Source organism: Rhinolophus hipposideros (assembly GCF_964194185.1).
Source record: "Rhinolophus hipposideros genome assembly, chromosome: 10".
Lineage (NCBI taxonomy): Eukaryota > Metazoa > Chordata > Mammalia > Chiroptera > Rhinolophidae > Rhinolophus > Rhinolophus hipposideros.
In genome coordinates, this window is record NC_138056.1 from 64,297,972 (window position 1) to 64,317,571 (window position 19,600).

The 19,600-nt window shown below is 38.0% G+C and overlaps 1 protein-coding gene across 3 annotated transcripts in view; it reads left to right on the plus strand.

Moving 5' to 3' along the window:
- The window catches only part of PIWIL4 (piwi like RNA-mediated gene silencing 4), a 97,837-nt gene that overhangs the window by 70,496 nt on the left and 7,741 nt on the right, over positions 1-19,600 (plus strand). For all 3 annotated transcript variants that reach the window (XM_081064071.1, XM_081064070.1, XM_081064069.1), the window contains 6 exons: positions 6,532-6,655; positions 7,717-7,834; positions 10,174-10,285; positions 13,231-13,415; positions 15,470-15,542; positions 19,170-19,370. In XM_081064071.1, coding sequence (XP_080920197.1) covers positions 6,532-6,655; positions 7,717-7,834; positions 10,174-10,285; positions 13,231-13,415; positions 15,470-15,542; positions 19,170-19,370 — 813 coding nt within the window. The remainder of the gene's footprint in view (positions 1-6,531; positions 6,656-7,716; positions 7,835-10,173; positions 10,286-13,230; positions 13,416-15,469; positions 15,543-19,169; positions 19,371-19,600) is intronic.

Consider the following 19,600-nt stretch of genomic DNA (forward strand, 5'->3'; position numbering starts at 1 on the left):
TCCTTTCTCATCCTCTTTTGATGTTTCCCCCTCCTTTCCCCCAAACTTTAAATGCTATTATTCACCACGGTTCCCTTGTATTGGATCTTTTCTTCATATTTTGAGACCTCTCAAATACAGTATTTTTACCTTGACCTCATTTCTAAATTACATATTCGTCCCTATTTTCAGACCATATTTGCATAAATATCCTGCAGGCATCTCAAACTAACATGATTCATACCGAATTCATTGTCTTTCCCACTCCTGTTTCTCCTTGGGAACTCTGCCTCTCAGGAAATCATTTTGCTTCCTTCCTCTGCTTCACCCTCACCTCCTCATTCAGTTGTCACCAAGATGAGTTCTGTCTCCTTACCCTTGAATTCTCTCTGGAACCTGTGACTCTCCCCAGCCTTATTCACTGCATCAATGCAGAACTTCTCACGATTCCCATTTGGGGATTTCCATCACCCTTTTATGGTCTTGCCTCAGCTCTCTCCTCTGTGATCCGCCATCCTTATGGTCACTGGAGAGATCTTTCTGAAATTCTGCCCAGAAATGTGGTTAAGCACACAAACTCTGCCAAATACCATGCTGTTTTGATTATTGTTGCCCTGTAGTACAAGCTGAAGTCAGGGAAAGTGATACTTCCAGCCTTGTTCTTTTTCCTTAGGATTGCTTTGGCTATTCGGGGTCTTTTGTGGTCCCATACAAATCTGATGATTTTTTGTTCTACTTCTTTAAAAAAATGCCCTTGGGATTTTGATGGGGATTGCATTAAATCTGTATATTGCTTTGGGTAATATGGCCATTTTAACTATGTTGATTCTTCCAATCCATGAACATGGAATGTCTTTTCCATTTCTTTTTGTCTTCTTCAATTTCTTTTAAAAATGTCTTGCAGTATTCAGTATATAGGTCTTTCACATCTTTGGTTAAGTTCATTCCTAGGTATTTTATTTTTTATGTTGCAATTGCAAAAGGAATTTTTTAAAATTTCTTTTTCTGAGATTTCATTGTTAGTATATAGGAATGCAATGGATTTTTGTATGGTGATTTTGTAGCCAGCAACTTTACTGTATTTGTTTATTGTTTCTAATAGCTTTTTTGGTGGAGTTTTTAGGATTTTCTATATAACATCACGTCATCTGCAAAAAGTAACAATTTAACTTCTTCATTCCCAATTTGGATGCCTTTTATTTCTTTCTCTTGCCTGATTGCTCTGGCGAGGACTTCCAACACTATGTTGGAAAGCAGAAGTGATAGGGGACAGCTCTGTTGAGTTCCTGAATATAGAGCAAAGGGCTTCAGTTTTTCACCATTAATTATGAGATTAGCTGAGGGTTTGTCATATATGGCCTTTATCATGTTAAGGTATTTTCCTTTTATACCTATTTCATTAAGTATTTTAATCATAAATGGATGTTGTATCTTGTCAAATGCTTTTTCTGCATCAATTAATGTAATCATATGGTTTGTGTCCTTTATTTTGTTTATTTGATGTATCACATTGATGGATTTGCATATGTTGAACCATCCTTGTGCCCAACGGATGAACCCGACTTGGTTGTGATGAATAATCTTTTTAATGCATTCGATTTGCTAGAATTTTATTTAGAATTTTTGCATCTGTATTCATCAGAGATACTGGTCTGTAATTTTCTTTTTTTGTGCTATCCTTTCAGGTTTTGGTATCAGGATAATGTTGGCCTCATAAAATGAGTTAGGGAGTGTTGTCTCTTCACCAATATTCTGGAAGAGTTTGAGTAGGACAGGTATTAGATCCTCTTTGAATGTTTGGTAGAATTCACTAGTGAAGCCATCTGGTCTTGGACTTTTGCTTTTGGGAAGGTTTCAGATGACTGATTTAATTTCCTTACTGGTGATGAGTCTATTTAGATTTTCCAGTTCTCGTGATTCAGCCTAGGAAGGCTATATGTTTCTAAGAACTTATCCATTTCTTTAGGTTATTGAATTTGGTGGCATATAGTCCTTCATATTATTCTTGGATGATTCTTTGTATTTCTGTGACATCTGTGATAACTTCCTCTCTTTCACTTCTGATTTTGTTTATTTGTGTCTTTTCTCTTTTTATCTTAGTGAGTCTAGACAAGGGTCTGTCAATTTTATTAATCTTTTCAAATAACCAGCTCGTTGTTGCATTAATTTTTTCTATTGTCTTTTTATTCTCTATTTCATTTAGTTCTGTTCTGGTTTTTATTATTTCCTTCCTTCTGCTGACTTTGGGTTTCATTTGTTCTTTTATTTTCCTAGTTCTTTAAGGGGTTATTAATCTGGGATTTTTCCTGTTTCTTGAGATAGGCCTGTAATGACATAATCAAAACAGTATGGTATTGGCAGAAAAACAGACACACAGAAATAAACCCACATAAATATGGACAGACAGTTTTTAACAAAGGAGCTAAAAACATACAATGGAGAAAAGACAGCCTCTTTAATAAATGGTGCTGGGAGAATTAGAAAGTCACCTGCAAAAGAATGAAACTAGACTGCTATTTGTCACCATGTACCAAAATGAATTAAAAATGGATCAAAGACCTAAATATAAGACCTGAAACGATAAACTGCATAGAAAAAAACGTAGGTACTAAACTTATGGACCTTGGGTTCAGAGAACATTTTATGAATTTGACTCTAAAGGGAAGCAAGGGAAGTAAAAGCTAAAATAAATGAATGGGACTATAGCAAACTAAAAAGCTTCTACACCAAAAGAAACCGACAAAATAAAGAGGCAACCAACAGAATGGGAGAAGATTCTTGCAAACAATGCCTCTGATAAGGGGCTAATATCCAAAATATGTAAGGAACTCATACAACTCAACAACAAAAAATCCAATTAAAAAATGGGCAAAAGACCTGAAGAGACATTTCTTCAAAGAGGACATACAAATGGCCGATAGACATATGAAAAAATTGCTTGACATCACTAACCATCAGAGAAATGCAAATAAAAACCACAACGAGATTATCACCTCACACCAGTTAGAACGGCTATCATCAACAAAACAAATACCGTGTTTCCCCAAAAATAAGACGTAGCCGTACAATCAGCTCTAATGCGTCTTTTGGAGCAAAAATGAATATCAGATTCGGTGTTATGTTATGTTATGTTATGTTATGTTATGTTATATTATATTGTATTATGCCTGGTCTTATAGTAAAATAAGACCGAGTCTTATATTAATTTTTGCTCCAAAAGACACATTAGAGCTGATTGTCTTATTTTTGGGGAAACACAGTAGTAACAAGTGTTGGAGAGGCTGTGGAGAAAAAGGAACCCTCATACACTGTTGGTGGGAATGCAGACTGGTGCAGCCGTTATGGAAGGCAGTGTGGAGGTTCCTCAGAAAATTACGAATAGAATTACCGTATGACCCAGCAATTCCTCTCCTGGGTATCTGCCCAAAAAATCTGAAAACATTTATCCATAAAGACACGTGTGCTCCAATGTTCATTGCAGCTTTGTTTACAGTGGTTAAGACATGGAAACAACCAAAGTGTCCTTTGATAGATGATTGGATAAAGAAGTTGTGGTATATGTACACAATGGTATACTATTCAGTGGTAAGAAAAGATGAAATAGAACCATTTGTGACAACATGGATGGATCTTGAGATTATACTGCTAAGAGAAATAAGTCAGACAGAAAAAGTTGAGAACCATATCATTTCACTGATAATGTGGGATATAAAACTGAAAACAACAAAAGAACAAGACAAATGAAGAAACAGAAACTCATAGACACAGACAATAGTTTAGTGGTTACCAGAGGGTAAGGGGGGTGGAGGGTGGTAGATGAGGGTAAGGGGGATCAAATATATGGTGATGGAAGGAGAACTGACTCTGGGTGGTGAACACACAATGGGATATATAGATGATGTATTACAGAATTGTACACCTGAAATCTAACTTTGCTAACAATTGTCACCCCAATAAACTTTAATTTTTTAAAAAAAAGACAAAACATAAGCTCTGGAATGAAATGGTCTTGGCACTAGCTGTGCAATCTTGGGCAAATCACTGACCATGAAGTGTTGTCTGTAAAGGGAGTTGTCTTGCTGCCTTCGTGGTGCAGTGTACTCTTTGAACGAGATAGTAACGCACGCAGAGCCGTTAGCCCGGTGCCTGCACATTGCGAGTACTAGGTAAACAGTGGGGACCCTGCCCCTCTTTTCCTAGCCTCTGCTTCTTCATCTCTAACATCACACAGTTTTGCCCCATCTCACCTTTAGCCTCATCTCCCACAACTTTCCCATCACACACCCCATGCTGCTGTCATCCCAATCCACTTGCTGTCACGAAATGTTCCTCAGCCTTTGCTCGTGTTCACTAGACATCTGCATAAAGCCACGCTGTACCTTTCCTTTTCACCACCAGGAAAATCCTAGCTTCAAGGTCAACTGCCACCTCATTTGTGAAGTCCTCTCTGACTTTGTTTCCTGGCAAAGTCACAGAACAGCTGTATGTTCACTTCTCTACGCACTTGTACCACACATCAGGCTGCTTCTAGAACACATCTTCCTTGGAGAACAAGATGTCATTTGGCTAGCCCTTGATGTGTAGTGCCTAGCAAAGCATCTTGTGCATAAAATGTGGTCTACAAGTGTTTGTTTATGAAACACAAAGTCTGTTAAACATCTGGGTTTCTTTTTTGCATGGTTAAATTTGTTCTTCTGTGAACAGATGTATTTAAGGACCTTTGGCATTCTGAAAAAGGAATCATAGTAAAACCAACTCACTTACTTTGTAATGAGTTGTGTTCACTGCATTTATATTGTAATTAGGGAGAAAAAACAAAACAAAATTATGTCAATTTCTAAAATGTTTTCCTTTCCATTCAGGAAAGGAACACCAAATAATTATGTAGCCAAGTTTCGAAGTGGAAGACATGTTGATATTTGCCTTATGACACAGCTTACGGGGTAGAGTTCTTGGCCATGCTCCTGGTAAAGAGAATACCTCTTCCTGGAACATTCTCCAGCTTTGCTTGAGCTCTTACCCAGGTCTCTCTATCTACCTATCTAACCTACATTTTCTTCAAGGTACTCTCTGGATTCTCCCTCCTTCATGAAGTCTTCCCTGATTTACCAACCATGAATTGTTTCACCACCACCACCATTCCTCCATCACCCTCAGGGACCCCATACTGAGTGGTGTAACAAGCAGTGATTCCCAAGTCTTAAATTGTGCTAATGTCCAGTTATGAGGCCTTTGGAAAGTTGTTTAGTATCTCACAGTGTTTCCTCATCTACGAAGGGGATGATGATAATATCTGTCTCATAAGTTTGTTGTTAACATTAAATGAGGAAAGATGCAGGTGCTTAGCATGCCATTATTTGTGCTTCTCGTCTACCTTGCTTCGTAGATGATGGAGTATGTGTAAAGGCGGGGACTGTGCCCTCTTTTATCTTCGTTTCCATTGTGGTCCTGGAGCATAGTAGGCACAGACGTGTGTACTGAGTTAAAGGAGTCATGTATGAAAACTGTCTTTCTAGAAAGGCTTGTCCAGGGTTTTTAGCCATAACATTAGCTGCAATCACGACTTTACATTGCACTTTTCTGAATTGTTTTTTATTTTGATGACTAAATAAATAAAAGTCCTTATTGAATTGGAGAGATTCTCACTTCTTACTTAATTATAATTATTGATGTGAGCATCACATAGTGCCCAGGGATTTTGTAATTTATAATTCCATGTGTTCTGTTATGAGTACTGAGCGAATTATACTAGTAATGAATGTGAATTGAAACCTTTGCCTTTGGATGGGCAAATGGAAGTTTTGACAAGGTGAGAATGTTGAAATTCAAGTTTAGGTGAGGAAAGGGGGTGAGGTAGGAGCTCATTAAAATCCAGACACTATGCTTAGTGGTTTACATGGCATGCTTCTGAGTTGGTGTGCGCTTCACTTCATAGATGAGAAAAGGTAAGTGACTTCCCCAGTGTCCAGTCCAATTAAGTAGAAGAGCCGGGGATCACATTCACATTTGTCAGACTTCACAGTTGCTTATCTATAACATCAGGCAATCCTGGAAGTGAAGGAAGTCATGCTTTTTTGGGAAATCCGAGGTTGACTCAGTATAACCCTTGCCTCCCACTTGTGTATAGACAGTTTCAAAATGAATACACATTCTTACAGCCAGTTAGCGATGCCTGGGGCAGTCTGCCTCAGTTCTCAGTAGCGGAAATGCCGGTATTGAGTCCGCTGCAGTAGGGTCATTGTACGACGTCTGAGCTAGCCGGACGCCATGCTGACCCTGAGTGAAACCCAGAAGAGAGGAGGAAAATGATTAAAAACAAAACAAAATGATGTTGCCCTATAAAAGGTAGATAAAATCATAAACCTGACCCTCAGCTATAAAAGACAGAGCCTGGGAAGTAGAAATGAGTAGGTAACTGGGATTATTTTTTTCTTCATTGAAAACATTTGCTTATTTATGCATTTTGGGATTACCTTGTTGCTTACAAGCAAAGATGCTCATTTTACAGTGTTTCCATGTTAACTTTTCCTTCATTAATCTTGCATTCTGTAGCAATATGATATTACTTTATCTGACCTACATCAGCCAATGCTTGTTAGTCTGTTGAAAAGCAAGAGAAATGACAACGCTGAGGCTCAGATGGCCCACCTGATACCCGAGCTCTGCTTTCTAACGGGTAATGTTTATATTTTATACTCTGTCAGGCTCTCGATCACAGGCTTCTGATTCTTAGCAGTGGGCAGACCCTCCTTCAGTTAGCTGAGCATGAATTCAGTCCTCAGCGGATGGACCCTTAAATGATTTATTTTGATAGTAGAGCAAGAGGGAGGATGGAATGCCCTTTGGAAATTGCGTGGCACATTGAAAGTTACCTGTTTCCTTTATCTCACGTATTCCATTTGTTACTTCATGAAATAGGCCCCAGATATTGTCCTAAAACAAAGCAGCTCTTCACCATTTTCTGAACTTCACTAGTTCAGGAAGCCATAAGACTTTGATTTTCGTCTGGTATACTGTTTGAGTGTGCCAAAATGATCCTGTGTCTCTTTCAGCATGAGCTTCCAGAAGGTAACCTTCACTATGTAGTAGAATCTGAATAACTGTCTTGAGTGTTCTTAATGACATTCATTTGATTAACAGGGTGGGACTAAGAAGGGCAGACTTTCTACTTTTTACATTTTTTGTTTTGCTTGAATCAGTTATGGTGTGTATATGTTTATTTTGCAATTGGAAACACTCATAAGGATATAATCCGTGAAGGGAGGGGTGCTGATTCTTACTGGTATTCTGATATCCTAGATCTGCACAGTCCCACCTGGTAGCCAGTAGCCACATGTGTTTATTGAGCACTTGAAACGTGACTAGCACACCTAAGGGCCTGAATGGAGCTGTGCTGTAAGTGTAAACTGCAGACTGGATTTCTAAGACTTAGTATGAACAAAAAAAAGGAAAATAGCTCAGTAATTTTTTTATATTGATTACATGTTGAAATGATAATTTAGATAGAGTTAAATAATTATTAGTAATATGTTATTTAAATAATTTCAACTGTTTCTTTTTTTTAACGTGGCTAGTAGAAAATTTTAAATGACATCTGTGGCTTGCATTTCTACTGAACAGTGCTATCCAGATACTAAATCTGATTCAGTTTAACTGGAAAGCTTACCCTGTGCCCGAGATGGCTGGGGTTACATGGTATATTGTTCATTTTTCACTGTTTTTATTTCCATTTAATAGGGCTGAGTAGCCGGGTAACCTCTGATTTCCAATTGATGAAGGTCGTGGCTGAAGAAATGCGGCTCAGTCCTTTGGGAAGGCAGCAGCGCCTGGCCAGACTTGCTGATGACATCCACAGGTACTCGGACACCTTGCTGGGACCAGCGTGCACCCCACTTGAAGGCCTATTTTATAGAATTGGATGATATATAAGACACTTCATTCCTTGATGAAAATGTCTTATTTCTACTGATTCAGAGCAATGCACTTTTGAAATGTGTTGTCCAGAGCCAGGTTCATCCAAGAGGCCTCAGGACTATGGGTTGAGGGGATGTGGCTGAAGGCCATGCAGGAAGCGAGGTACCACCCCACTTCAGCTACACAGCTCTGCTTTCATCTATTTAATACATTGAGATTCTGGATAAATTTTTGAATGAAGAAAAGGGTTGTAATTAAAAAAACAAAAAACGATTCCAAGCCTCCAATATTCAGGGTCAGGAATGTTCAGATCTGAATAGAATGGCTACAGCACACTGATGATTAGGAAAACCCCACTATGTATTCTTTAAACTTAGGAATACTTTTGTACCTTTGGTTCAGCCCACTTGATTCTCAGATGGCATTCCTACCCTCGTTGATGATAGTTTGCTATAAACTGTGATGGGAAAATGGAGCCTCCCCCCGACCCCCTCCATTCTCCTTCTGACCTCCCAAAACGTCACTTTCTAGTAGGGTTGCCCCAAGTAACTACTGGGCACTTAAAATGTGGTTAGTGCCACATCTTGGAATGACCACATTTTGGATATATTGGATATATATTTTATATATACATATATCTATGTATATATAAAATAATTTCATTTGTTAATTTTTACTTTTTTAATGCGGCTACTAGGAAACTTTAAATTACATATGTGGCTTGTTTTATATTTCTACTGGGCAACTTTATTAGAGAATGGTCTCTTTTATAAAAAATGAAAAATTTGGAGGAGTAAATTGGAAATTTACATAAACAAAAAGAGGTGTGTGTGTATACTCTGTAAATATTTGTTTAATAAATGAATGACTCATGTAAATTATTTCAGATATTTTCAAATGCATATTATCATGTTCTCTTGAGGAAAATGGCAGAGTACCTTACATTATGTTTTGTAACTTGCTTCTTCCTGAACATTTCCATACGATAACTGTGCATGTTTATTATCATGCTAGTGGTTTCAGAGTTTTTTATTTTATGGCTACACTTTAGGTCATTTATCCTGGACATCCCTCAGACTTATTCCTACGTGAGAATAACTTATTCCTACTTACTTCTCATTCTCTCCCCTTATACCAGGCTGTAGATTAATCTTCCTGACACAGCTACCTGCCACCTTCCAATAATCCCATTTATTCCCACCCAGGGTCCTGACCAATTATCTTCTCACATATCTCTTCTTGGACAGATAGTATCTAAAACAAAATAATGAATTCAAAATATTCGGTGTGACCGGACCAGACATAACATGAATAGATGGAAATAATGATCTGTGATAAAGTCCGTGGTAAAGAGGTTCGAGCTTCCCTAAAGAGAGGGGAAGCTTTGATAAGTAAATAAAAGCATGAATTTTATCAGTCTCTTCTGTGAGTGCCTGGCTTACCATGCACGGGCTACTGTAATAGAGGCCAGGACACAAAATCAATATGGTAGCTCTCCTCAAGGAGCTTACAGCTTGATAGAGATGACCATACATCATATACCACTGAGATAATAGAGAAACGATGATTAAAGTGTACTAAATTATAAACTTAAAGTGCTTTGCAAATATAAAGTGGTTATTGCTAGTACTAATATTCTCCTCTTAGTCTTCCCATTGCCCTCTCTATCCTATGAATATTCTGAAACGTAAGGTCCTTATGTCCCCTTCTTTTGTCATTCTTCATCCACTCCCAAGTGCCAAATTCAGATATTCCCAGAAGACATCTCCACATCCAGAGGCTCCACAATGTCTCTTTATTAACAAGTTTACTATCAGGAATAATATGTCACATTTTATTGAGCACAGAGCATGTGCCAGGCACTTTGGTTTTACTTTCTGTGTATTGTCATATTTAATCTTTACACCAAATCTATGAAGTAGCTAGTTCTATTATCCCTACATTTTGCCAATAAGGAAACCACAGCTTTAAAAGACTTAAAAGTTTGCTTAAATGTCAGCACTAGGAATAAAACCTTGGTCTGTCTGGCTCAAAGGCTCATTTTGCTAACCAATGTGCCGCACTGGAAGCTTTTTCCATCCCTGTAAGTCCCAAATGGGCACAGTCCCCTAATTCTTTAGAGCAGGAGGAAAAAAATAATAGTGAGTAGAAATATAAGTCAGGAATCTTTTAAAAAAAAATCAACCTCTGAATAATTCAGTAAATTATAATTTTATCTCTAATGATTAAAATTCTTTAGAAGATAGCACTTTAATGACTTAAAACTCAACTCTCTCACAGAAACAAGGATGCCCGTTTTGAGCTGGAGACCTGGGGACTGCATTTTGGATGCCAGATGTCTCTGACTGGCCGGGTTGTGCCTTCAGAAAAAATACTAATGCAAGATCACATAGTAAGTGCTGTGATTTTATTTTTATCTAACAGTATTTGCTTGAATATGTGTTAAGTTGGATCAGATGCCAGAGTGACTAAGTGGGCTTGTCCTATTCATTTGGTTTCCCCAGAGCTGCCATGTTCCTGTACTTCCTTTGTCCTAAACCTTGAGGTCCCCTCTGTGTTCCTTTTCAATCTCAGTGTACTTGCGTGGGCTTAGTGGCACCCACAGGACATGATTTAAGTCAGTTAGTATGATATGGTGTCACATTTAAAGATGTATTAGAAAATGGCATTTCAAACCATTGCAGTTAAAACATACCCCCCTGTTATTGGGTGTTGTGCTCTTCTGTCACTAAAAAAAAAAAAAAAAAAGCCATAGTATGTGGGAAAATTCTATGAACTGGTGAAGGTTAATTTTAATAGACTATGCTTCCTGATACCAGAGTTGTTTTTTTCCCAAAGTAGAATGCTGCTCAGCTGGCATAAACAGGAAGATATTCACGTAGAAACCACCCTCAGCCATAGTATTTAGGGAGAAAGGTATTCTGAAACTTGAAGAGACCAATCATCGCCTCTTTCAACTTCTGTTGAAGAGATGTATCTACTTTATGCAACAATTGTGCATTAACTTTCAACTTATCCCTGGTGTTATGCCCATTTTAAAATCTAGTTATATTTCATATCATTTTAAAGGCTCTCTTCTTGCATTTATTTGATATAATAAGCCAACATGTCTAAACTAATATAACTGAACAAAAAATGTTTTCTGTTGGCAGACTGAGGATTTTTTTTTTTTTAAAGATTTTATTGGGGAAGGGGAACAGGACTTTATTGGGGAACAATGTATACTTCCAGGGCTTTTTTCCAAGTCAAGTTGTTGTCCTTTCAATCTTAGTTGTGGAGGGTGCAGCTCAGCTCCAGGTCCAATTGCTGTTGTTAGTTGCAGGGGGCACAGACCACCATGCCTTGCGGGAGTTGAACTGGCAACCTTGTGGTTGAGAGCCTGCGCTCCAACCAACTAAGCCTTCTAGGAGCTCAGCAGCAGCCCAGTTCAAGGTGCCATGTTCAATCTTAGTTGCAGGGGGCAGAGCCCACCATCCCTTGCGGGAGTTGAGGAATTGAACCGGCAACCTTGTGGTTGAGAGCCCACGGGCCCATGTGGGAATTGAACCAGCAGACTTCAGCGTTAGGAGCACAGAGCTCCAACCACCTGAGCCACAGGGCCAGCCCAAGGATTTTTTAAAATCTTTTCTTGTTGATAATCCATTCCAAATTACCAAAACCCTTATTGGAGAAGCTGAGGAAAAACTACTTTTTAAAAATAAAACAAAACAAAACAAAAAATTTGGTGAAGTGTGAAAAGGTAGGCCCCAATTAGGATTTTGGTCAGGAGTTAGTAAAGAGAAGCTGAGTTTGAGTTCCACATATAAAACAGGATTACAAATACTTAAAATGACCTGTGTCCTCGTCTCTGTAAGTAAAGTCATATTTGTCAGAGCTTTTTTTTTTTTTTTTGCATTTTTTGGTATGAAAACAAGTCTCCATAGGTAAGGGGGCAATAAATGGAAGAACCCGCTCCCTAGAGTTTGTGGGAGATGGTTAGAGGTGACTGTGTCATTGACTTCTTGACCAATTCAGCTTTTCTGAAATTGGGTTCTAGGAACTGAGTAAACTGAATGGTCACAGGTCTCAAAGTGGGCCTTGAGCATTTGACCTGGGTCTCCTGCCAGCCCATCACAGGTAGGAGTGTAGGTGAGAGGGCCGTGGCTCTCCTCATACTGGCTGTAATGGGAAGGAACGAACCTGGGCTCCAGATAGAACCTTTCATGGAGGGCTGCCCTTCCCCTTCATTCTTAGGCTAAGGTCTCCTTCTGCAGCTGAGTCCCCACCTGGCCACCTAATGGCAAGACATCTTGAGGATGGCTGGTTGTTGAGTGCTTGGTAGAAAGTGTCCTGCTGTCAATGTCAAGAATATCAGCGTTCTAAACTGTCACTGCTACTAACTGGCTCCATAATCTCTCTCAGCCACAGCTTTGGAGTCTATACAACAAAGGGGTTGGTTACATTGCTTCTTAAACATTAATGTGTAGATGAATCACCTGGGAACTTCTTTGTGGTTTTTTTTTAATTAAAATGCAGATTCTCATTCAGGGGGTCTGGGATGAGGCCCAGGACTCTGCATTTCTCACAAGCTCTCAGGAGATAGTTATACTGCCACAAAACAACACTTTGCGTAATAAAGGATTAGATTACAGGGTGGTCCTCTTAAAGTCTAACAATGCTGAGCTCTTCCCAGCTCACCACAACGAGGACATTTCCATTCAATTCCAATCCATAGATATAAGCAGGCTAGTGACCAGTGTAAAATCTCCCCTCTTCAGTGCAGGGAGCTTGTTTTCCTGGTCACCTGGGAGCCTTCCAAGAGTAATAAAGGAGCTTGTATCTTGGCCACATCTTTGCTGCTAGACGCAGCTACTCCTAGTGTAATGTATATTCTTAACTGCCCTTGGGGTTTGTTAGTTTTAGTATGATGACCTGGAGTATCAGTAATCAGCATTTTCTATTTGAGACATCTAGCTGCCTAGAGCAAAGACACCAAACTGGACAGCCTGCTTGCCTGAGCATTCATAATAAAGGTCAGCAATTCTTAGAGTCAAAGATCAATTCTGATCTTTGGACCAGGCACCTTTCTTTGCACACGGTGGAGGCCCAGGAAGTAAAGCGACTTGTCCAAGGACCAGCAGCCAGGGAGTAGCCGACGGGATGATGCTCAGATGCGTCCACTCCCAGGAAACACGTGTGTTCTGTAGATGTCTACATCAGTGTTTCGAGTCTGTGAATAACAAACTGTACTGAACAGCTCTCATAGGACACATGTGGACCAGCTTCACATTGTCATCATTCAATTGCTTTCTGAATACATGTTTTCATTTTCCTTTCACTATTATTATTTTTTCTCAGTGTCAACCAACATCTGCTGCTGATTGGTCCAAGGATATGCGAACTTGGAAGATTTTAAGTACGCCGTCTCTGAATAAATGGTTGATTATATGTAGCGACAGAGCTGAAAATGTGACTGAGAACTTTTTGAGCTGCTTGAGAAGAGTTGGAAATTCCATGGGCTTTAATGTGGACTGCCCCAAAATGTGAGAATGCATTGAAAATCATCCCAACTTTTTTTATATATATTAATTTGGTTTGGTTCAAAGCTAGGAAATAAGGGCTGAGGTAGCTAGAAAAGCTTCTTTATCTCAGTAAATTTTTCTAATATAAAGTGCCAAGAAAATAGATATAAGTAGATAAATGATTTCATACAGTTAAATATATTTTGTTGTTTTTTGTAAAATTTTGTTTTCATAGTTGTTTAGGCAATAGTCTGATTACCTCAAAATCAGTACTAGTTAGGGCATAAATCCTTAATAAATCCATATATTACCTCCTCAACTTTTAAAAAATTCTTTCATAACAGTTATTTATGAAACAGCATCAAAAAGGATATCAAGAAATAAAAGTTGCATTTCCTGACTTATTTGATAGATTAGATACTTCAAAATTTAATGTAAAAATAGATTTGAAATAAGCTTTTCTGATTCTGTTACTATACCATGAAATTAGTCATTTAGATAGTTTTCTGAGAAAACAAAGGTCATCATTCATTTTGTTTTTCAACATGTATTAAGAATCTGCTATATGCTAGATACTGTACCAGTTGCTGGGGATGAGAAAGATAAGTGGCTTTCAGATTAGTAGGGGATTCATACATACACAGTCACACTCAAAATTGAATATTGTTTTGCTTTAGAAAAGCCGTAAAGTTGATCATGCCTTCTTTTGTTGAGCTTGATATGCTTAGCAAGAAGCAGTGGATACTTCTTTTTCTTTGTTATGGTGGAGGTACAAATGTCCTCACTGGCAGGGTGGGCAGTTATTCTTGAAACACATGGTTAGTAATTAATTATATCAGTAGTGCAAGCATTGTAGAAAACCACAGATAGTTCCAAAGTCTCATTTTACACTGTAGTTTAGAATTCTCCTCTTATCAAATCTGTTAACAAATCGCCTGGTTTGAGTTTCACCTGCTCTAATTTCTCTAAACCCATGAGCTAATAAAGCAAGACAAGATTATTGAAAAAAGCCATAGTCAGCAGACCCTGGGCTGGCGTCTTTCTCACACCAGGTCCACGAACAAGCTCGTGTCTATATTCTGTTCCTGGCCTGTGTTATTTGAAAACCCGTATTTTATTCCATCCTTTGTCTTTCCCATGAAGTATCCATTTACCTGTTAGATTTATATGCATAGTTTCTCCCATCTGACACATTTGCCTGATGAGTTTAGAAGGACTAAACAGTAAAATAGCAGTTGGGTCTGCATACAAGAGATGGAATTGGAAAAGTCAGAAGCATTTAGTTGTTTAAACAGAGCTGTAAGCCCTTCTGGCAGCTCATTTGGAATCAGCGAGCAGGAGACAGAGGTCCTGCCCCCTGCTGGGCAAATTTTAAAAGGCCACTGGGCATTGGGACAATCCAGTCATATCCACATATATGAGAGGCTGATTCCACATAAAGAAAGTGGACTTATAAATTCCTCTGTGTAGGAATTATTTCTATAGCCTCTGGCCCCTGACATAATGTAAGCACAGAACAGATAATTGCTAAGTACTTGCTGACTGATCGATGAAGGCTAAATATTCCAGTCTCCAAACAAGCAGCCACTTGGGGGGGAAAAATCTTTTAGTCTGAATCATACAGATTAGTTGAATATCTTGGTCTTATTAATCTGATGATTTTTGAAACATTCATTTTAAAGTTACCCTGGAGATTAAGTATTAGAGAAATCTTAATCCCAGTTGGACTTGAATCCTGTTTCAGATACTTGATTATTGAGACTTGTGATTTCAAAAGTTCACTTTCAACCCCATTTTGAACAACATAATTATTAATTGTATTCTATACAGTTGAGAAATTTTTATTTTCTACCAAACTACTTTTAAGCTAATAAAAATGATTATTAAACATTGCTGGCATATCTTATAGTGGGAGAAACAATTTTAGGCTCAAAATGTCAATTTTCTCAGTGATTTTTTTTCCCCTCAAATTGCTAGTATGGTATAAAAATCCATTTTTATTATTTTAAACTACATATGATTGTATGCTACTAAGATGGGTTGTATATCTTCAAAATTAAATCTTTTTTATGTAGCATAAAAGTACAAGAAACCCCAGCTGCATTTCTTAGTGCCGTACAGAAACATTTCGATCCTAGTGTTCAGTTGGTAAGTATGGATACTTTTTGTGTTTTCATGTGTAGTTTTAATTTTTTTTGTTATATCTAACAGTCTTGAAAGAATCTGAACATGTTCTCAGATGTGTTTGCAAATTGTTGTGCATTTCTTTAAGCACACAAGCAAGTATTAATCTTAGTATTTTAATCAATAGCTTATTTCTCTATCATATTTCTAATAATCATTTTCAAACACTGTTGTTACCCTTGTATCAGCCTCTTTGATGTCTACATATTTTCCAACTTCTCGGGAGGGTCATCACTTACTTAAGATTTAAGATAATGGACTTCCATCTTATCCTATAAATGTTGGGGCACCCAGCATTCTCACCAATGTTTCAGGGGATTCTTGCAGGACTTATATTTTCCATGTCACCTGTTGCCCCATGTGTTCTACTTCCTCTGAATTCTTGCCCTCCTCTGTGTGTTTCATCTTTTGTGAGTGCCATTTCCTCCTGCATTGCATCACGTTGTGGGACAGCCACAATTGACTCATTTCCCAGAGTATTTGTGTGGGGGGTCGGAGCGGGAGGGAGTGTGAGGCTGACTTTGCAGAGGGTTTGTGTCCAAGGCATGATTACATCACACCCCAACATTCCAGACAAGTTAAAATTGACGTCTTTTTTTTTTTTTTAATCTCTCAACCATTCTTATTTCTTGGAAGTGTTCACTCTTCTTTGAGGCCTCAGCCTCATACTATATAGCAATGCTTTTCCTGTCCCATCTCCTCGTCTTACCTCCTTAGCTCATTCATTCCAACTCCCAACATTCCTATTATATCTCATGCAAAGAAGTTTAGCCCTTTATTTCTCTTAGTCAGACACACACATAAAAAAAAAAGGTCCATAAAGAGGTTTTATTAAACAAAGGGAATTCTCACCCTAAGAGTATTTGTTATTCACTTAAAAAAATAAAATCAAACTTACAGAAAAATTGCAAGAATAGTACAAAGAACTCCTACATACTCTTCACTCAGATTCCCCCATTGTTGACATTTTATCATATTTGCTTTATCATTTTATATCTATCATCCATTGTTATATCTATACCTATCATCTATCTTTTTCCTGAACCATTTGAAAATAAATTACAGACATGATTCCCCATTATCCTTGAATATTTTAGTACGTATTTCCTGCAAACAAGTTCACTCTCCAGCAACCATAGGACCCATCGAAATCAGGACACAGTACGAACAGCTAATCCACAGACTTTATGAACATTTGTCCCAAAAAACATCCTTTCTAGCAAAAGGATCTAATGTGTCTGTCTTTTTAGTCTCTCTTTGAATCTTGCATGATGACCTTGACTTTGATGACCTTCCAATTTTGAAGAGTATAAACCAGTTATTTTATATAATTTCCTTCAATTTGGGTTTGATGATTAAATTCAGGTCATGTACTTCTGGCAGGATTACTAAAGCAAATGTTTTTATTGCATTTTATCTTGGGGTACCCATTGATTAAGGAGGTATCTGTCAAATTTCTTCACTGCAAAGTTACATTTTCTCTTTGGAATTAATTAGTTTTAATTTTTTGGTAGGGATATACTTTGAGACTTTGTAAATGTCCTGTTCCTCATCAAATGTTCACCCAATAGTTTTAGAATCCATTGATAATTCTTGTCTGAATTCATTATTACTTTGATGGTTGCCAAATTGTAGATTCCTAATTCCATACTTCCCTCTACGTTTATTAGGTGGCATTAGATGAAAAGAGCAATTCTCTTCTCCCCATTTCCTTGTTCATTTATTTTATCAATATGGATTCATGGATCCCTATTTTATTTACTAACTTATAGTCCATTATGATTATTATTTATTTTGCTGCCCAAATTGTCCCTTGTTTTGCCAGTGGGAGCCTTATTCAAACTGGCTTCTGTGTCTCTTTGACATGTCCCCATATTTCACGAACTGCTTCCTTATTGTCTGGCACAATAAGATATTCCAGGTTAATCTTGAAGTTTTGCTGCCTAGCTCTGGAAGATATTTCTCCAATGAGCCCTGATTCCTTTGGGTAGAGAACAGTATTTAGGAACAAAGATCTGGGCATTGGATATGCTCATTTGCTACTGGGGTTCAGGCTTTCTCAATGTGCAAAGCTAGAAGATGTATATATGTGTTTACATATACATACTCATATATATAATGCACAATCACATCTATTTTATTACTAGGTGTATCTATGTATATATTAAAAACGTGTTCATACTGCTAATTCCAATCCAATATTACAGGAAAACATTCCCCCTTTCCATTTTTGTATCCCCACTTCTCTGATAGTGAAAAACGTGGCTACTGTCATTCTACACATATGTACTTACTCATCTATCCCTTGTGTAACCAGTCTCACTTGGCTCCCACCTTCTTTTGATTCTCGCCCCATTGCTCCACTCTTGTTCTGCCACCTAACTTGCTTGGCCCCAAACGCATATGATGGAAGGAAGGAAGAGCCCTAAGAGAATTTTGCTGACAATTTAAAAATATTTCCCCCTAAATTATATCATTAAGTGTAAATAATTTTAGCTCTTGACAGTATTTTGTCAGTTCTATTGGTGATAAAAATAAAAATCACTTTTTAAATGTTCTTTTGATAATCATAATATTGCTTATCTTTTCTATAATTTGGGGGTTTTGAAGGCAGAAAATAAAAGATAGAAACGAGATAGAAATAGGCCAGGAGAGACCCTTCTCTGAGGGAAATACCTGATAAGAAGTAGGGGCAGTGACAGAAATGGGTGGAATTTAAAATACCGGAGGCTCTGGAGCTTCTTTCTCCTTATTTTCCCTCCTCCCAAATCCTTACTCTCAAGTCCCAGTAAACAAAAAAATTGTTGTTGGTCTTTTTTTTTGTTTGTTTAAATTTTGGTTGTCCAGTCAGTACCTATTGGGAAAAAAACCACAGTGTAAGCTAATTCTTCACTTGGCTTATCCATGGGTGAAGTTGGGGATGGGGCAGAGGGGTTGAGAGCTGGAGAACCACAGAAAAGGATCTTGGCAAAGAAGGGAGAGGTAGCTGGAGAAAGAGCTAGGTTAGAAAGGAATTTGAGGACAGTAATAGAATCAAATCAGTAGAGAAATGAGGAGGAAAGGAAAGCAAGGGAGATGGGTAAGATTCGAGTGGGACTTGGCGGAGTGATGAAAAGGCATTTCAAATGGCCTTAACTGTCAGTGGTTTAAAGGCTATTTAAAAGTTCAAAGGCCTGTAGACGTGTTCATATCTGCTTCTTGGAAACTTAAGGGCAAAAGATGTTTGGAGAATCCACATATTCATTATATTTTTTTCAGTTTTCTGTTTTATTTTTTTATACTTTATTTTGACGTTCAATATTATTTTATATTTCATGTGTACAGCATAGTGCCTAGACATTTATATAATTTAAGAAGTGATCCCCTGACTAGCCTAGTACCCATCTGACACTATGCATAGTTATTACCGTATTATTGACTATATTCTCTATGCTTTACTCTACATCCCCATGACTACTGTGTAACAACCAATTTGTATTTCTTAATCCCTTCCCCTTTCTCATCCCTAAACCTCCCTCCCATTTTTTAAAAACTCTTTCTAAGCATAACTAGATTAACTTTTTTTCCTCCTGTGTGTGTGTTTTCTCTCAGGTAATGTGTATTCTGCCTTCTAATCAGCAGAACTATTATGATTCCATTAAGAAATATTTGACCTCTGACTGTCCAGTCCCAAGCCAGTGTGTGCTTGTTCGGACCTTGAATAAACAGGGAATGATGATGAGTGTCGCCACCAAGATTGCCATGCAAATGACCTGTAAACTCGGAGGCGAGCTGTGGGCTGTTGAGATCCCTGTGAGCAATCTGTCATGCTTTTTCTTTCAGTAATCAATCAGTTAATTAATTTTAAACATTAAATTAGAGTAGGAGATATTTTTACATAATCTTAGAGGTATTTGATTTGTTTGTGTGTTGGGCTTGTTTGTAGTTTGTTCTGGGTGCTAACATTACACAAGGCCACCATGAGGGTACGCAGAAGAAAATGAGGCGTGGCCCCTGTTCTCAAGGAGCTTCAGTTAAGCCGA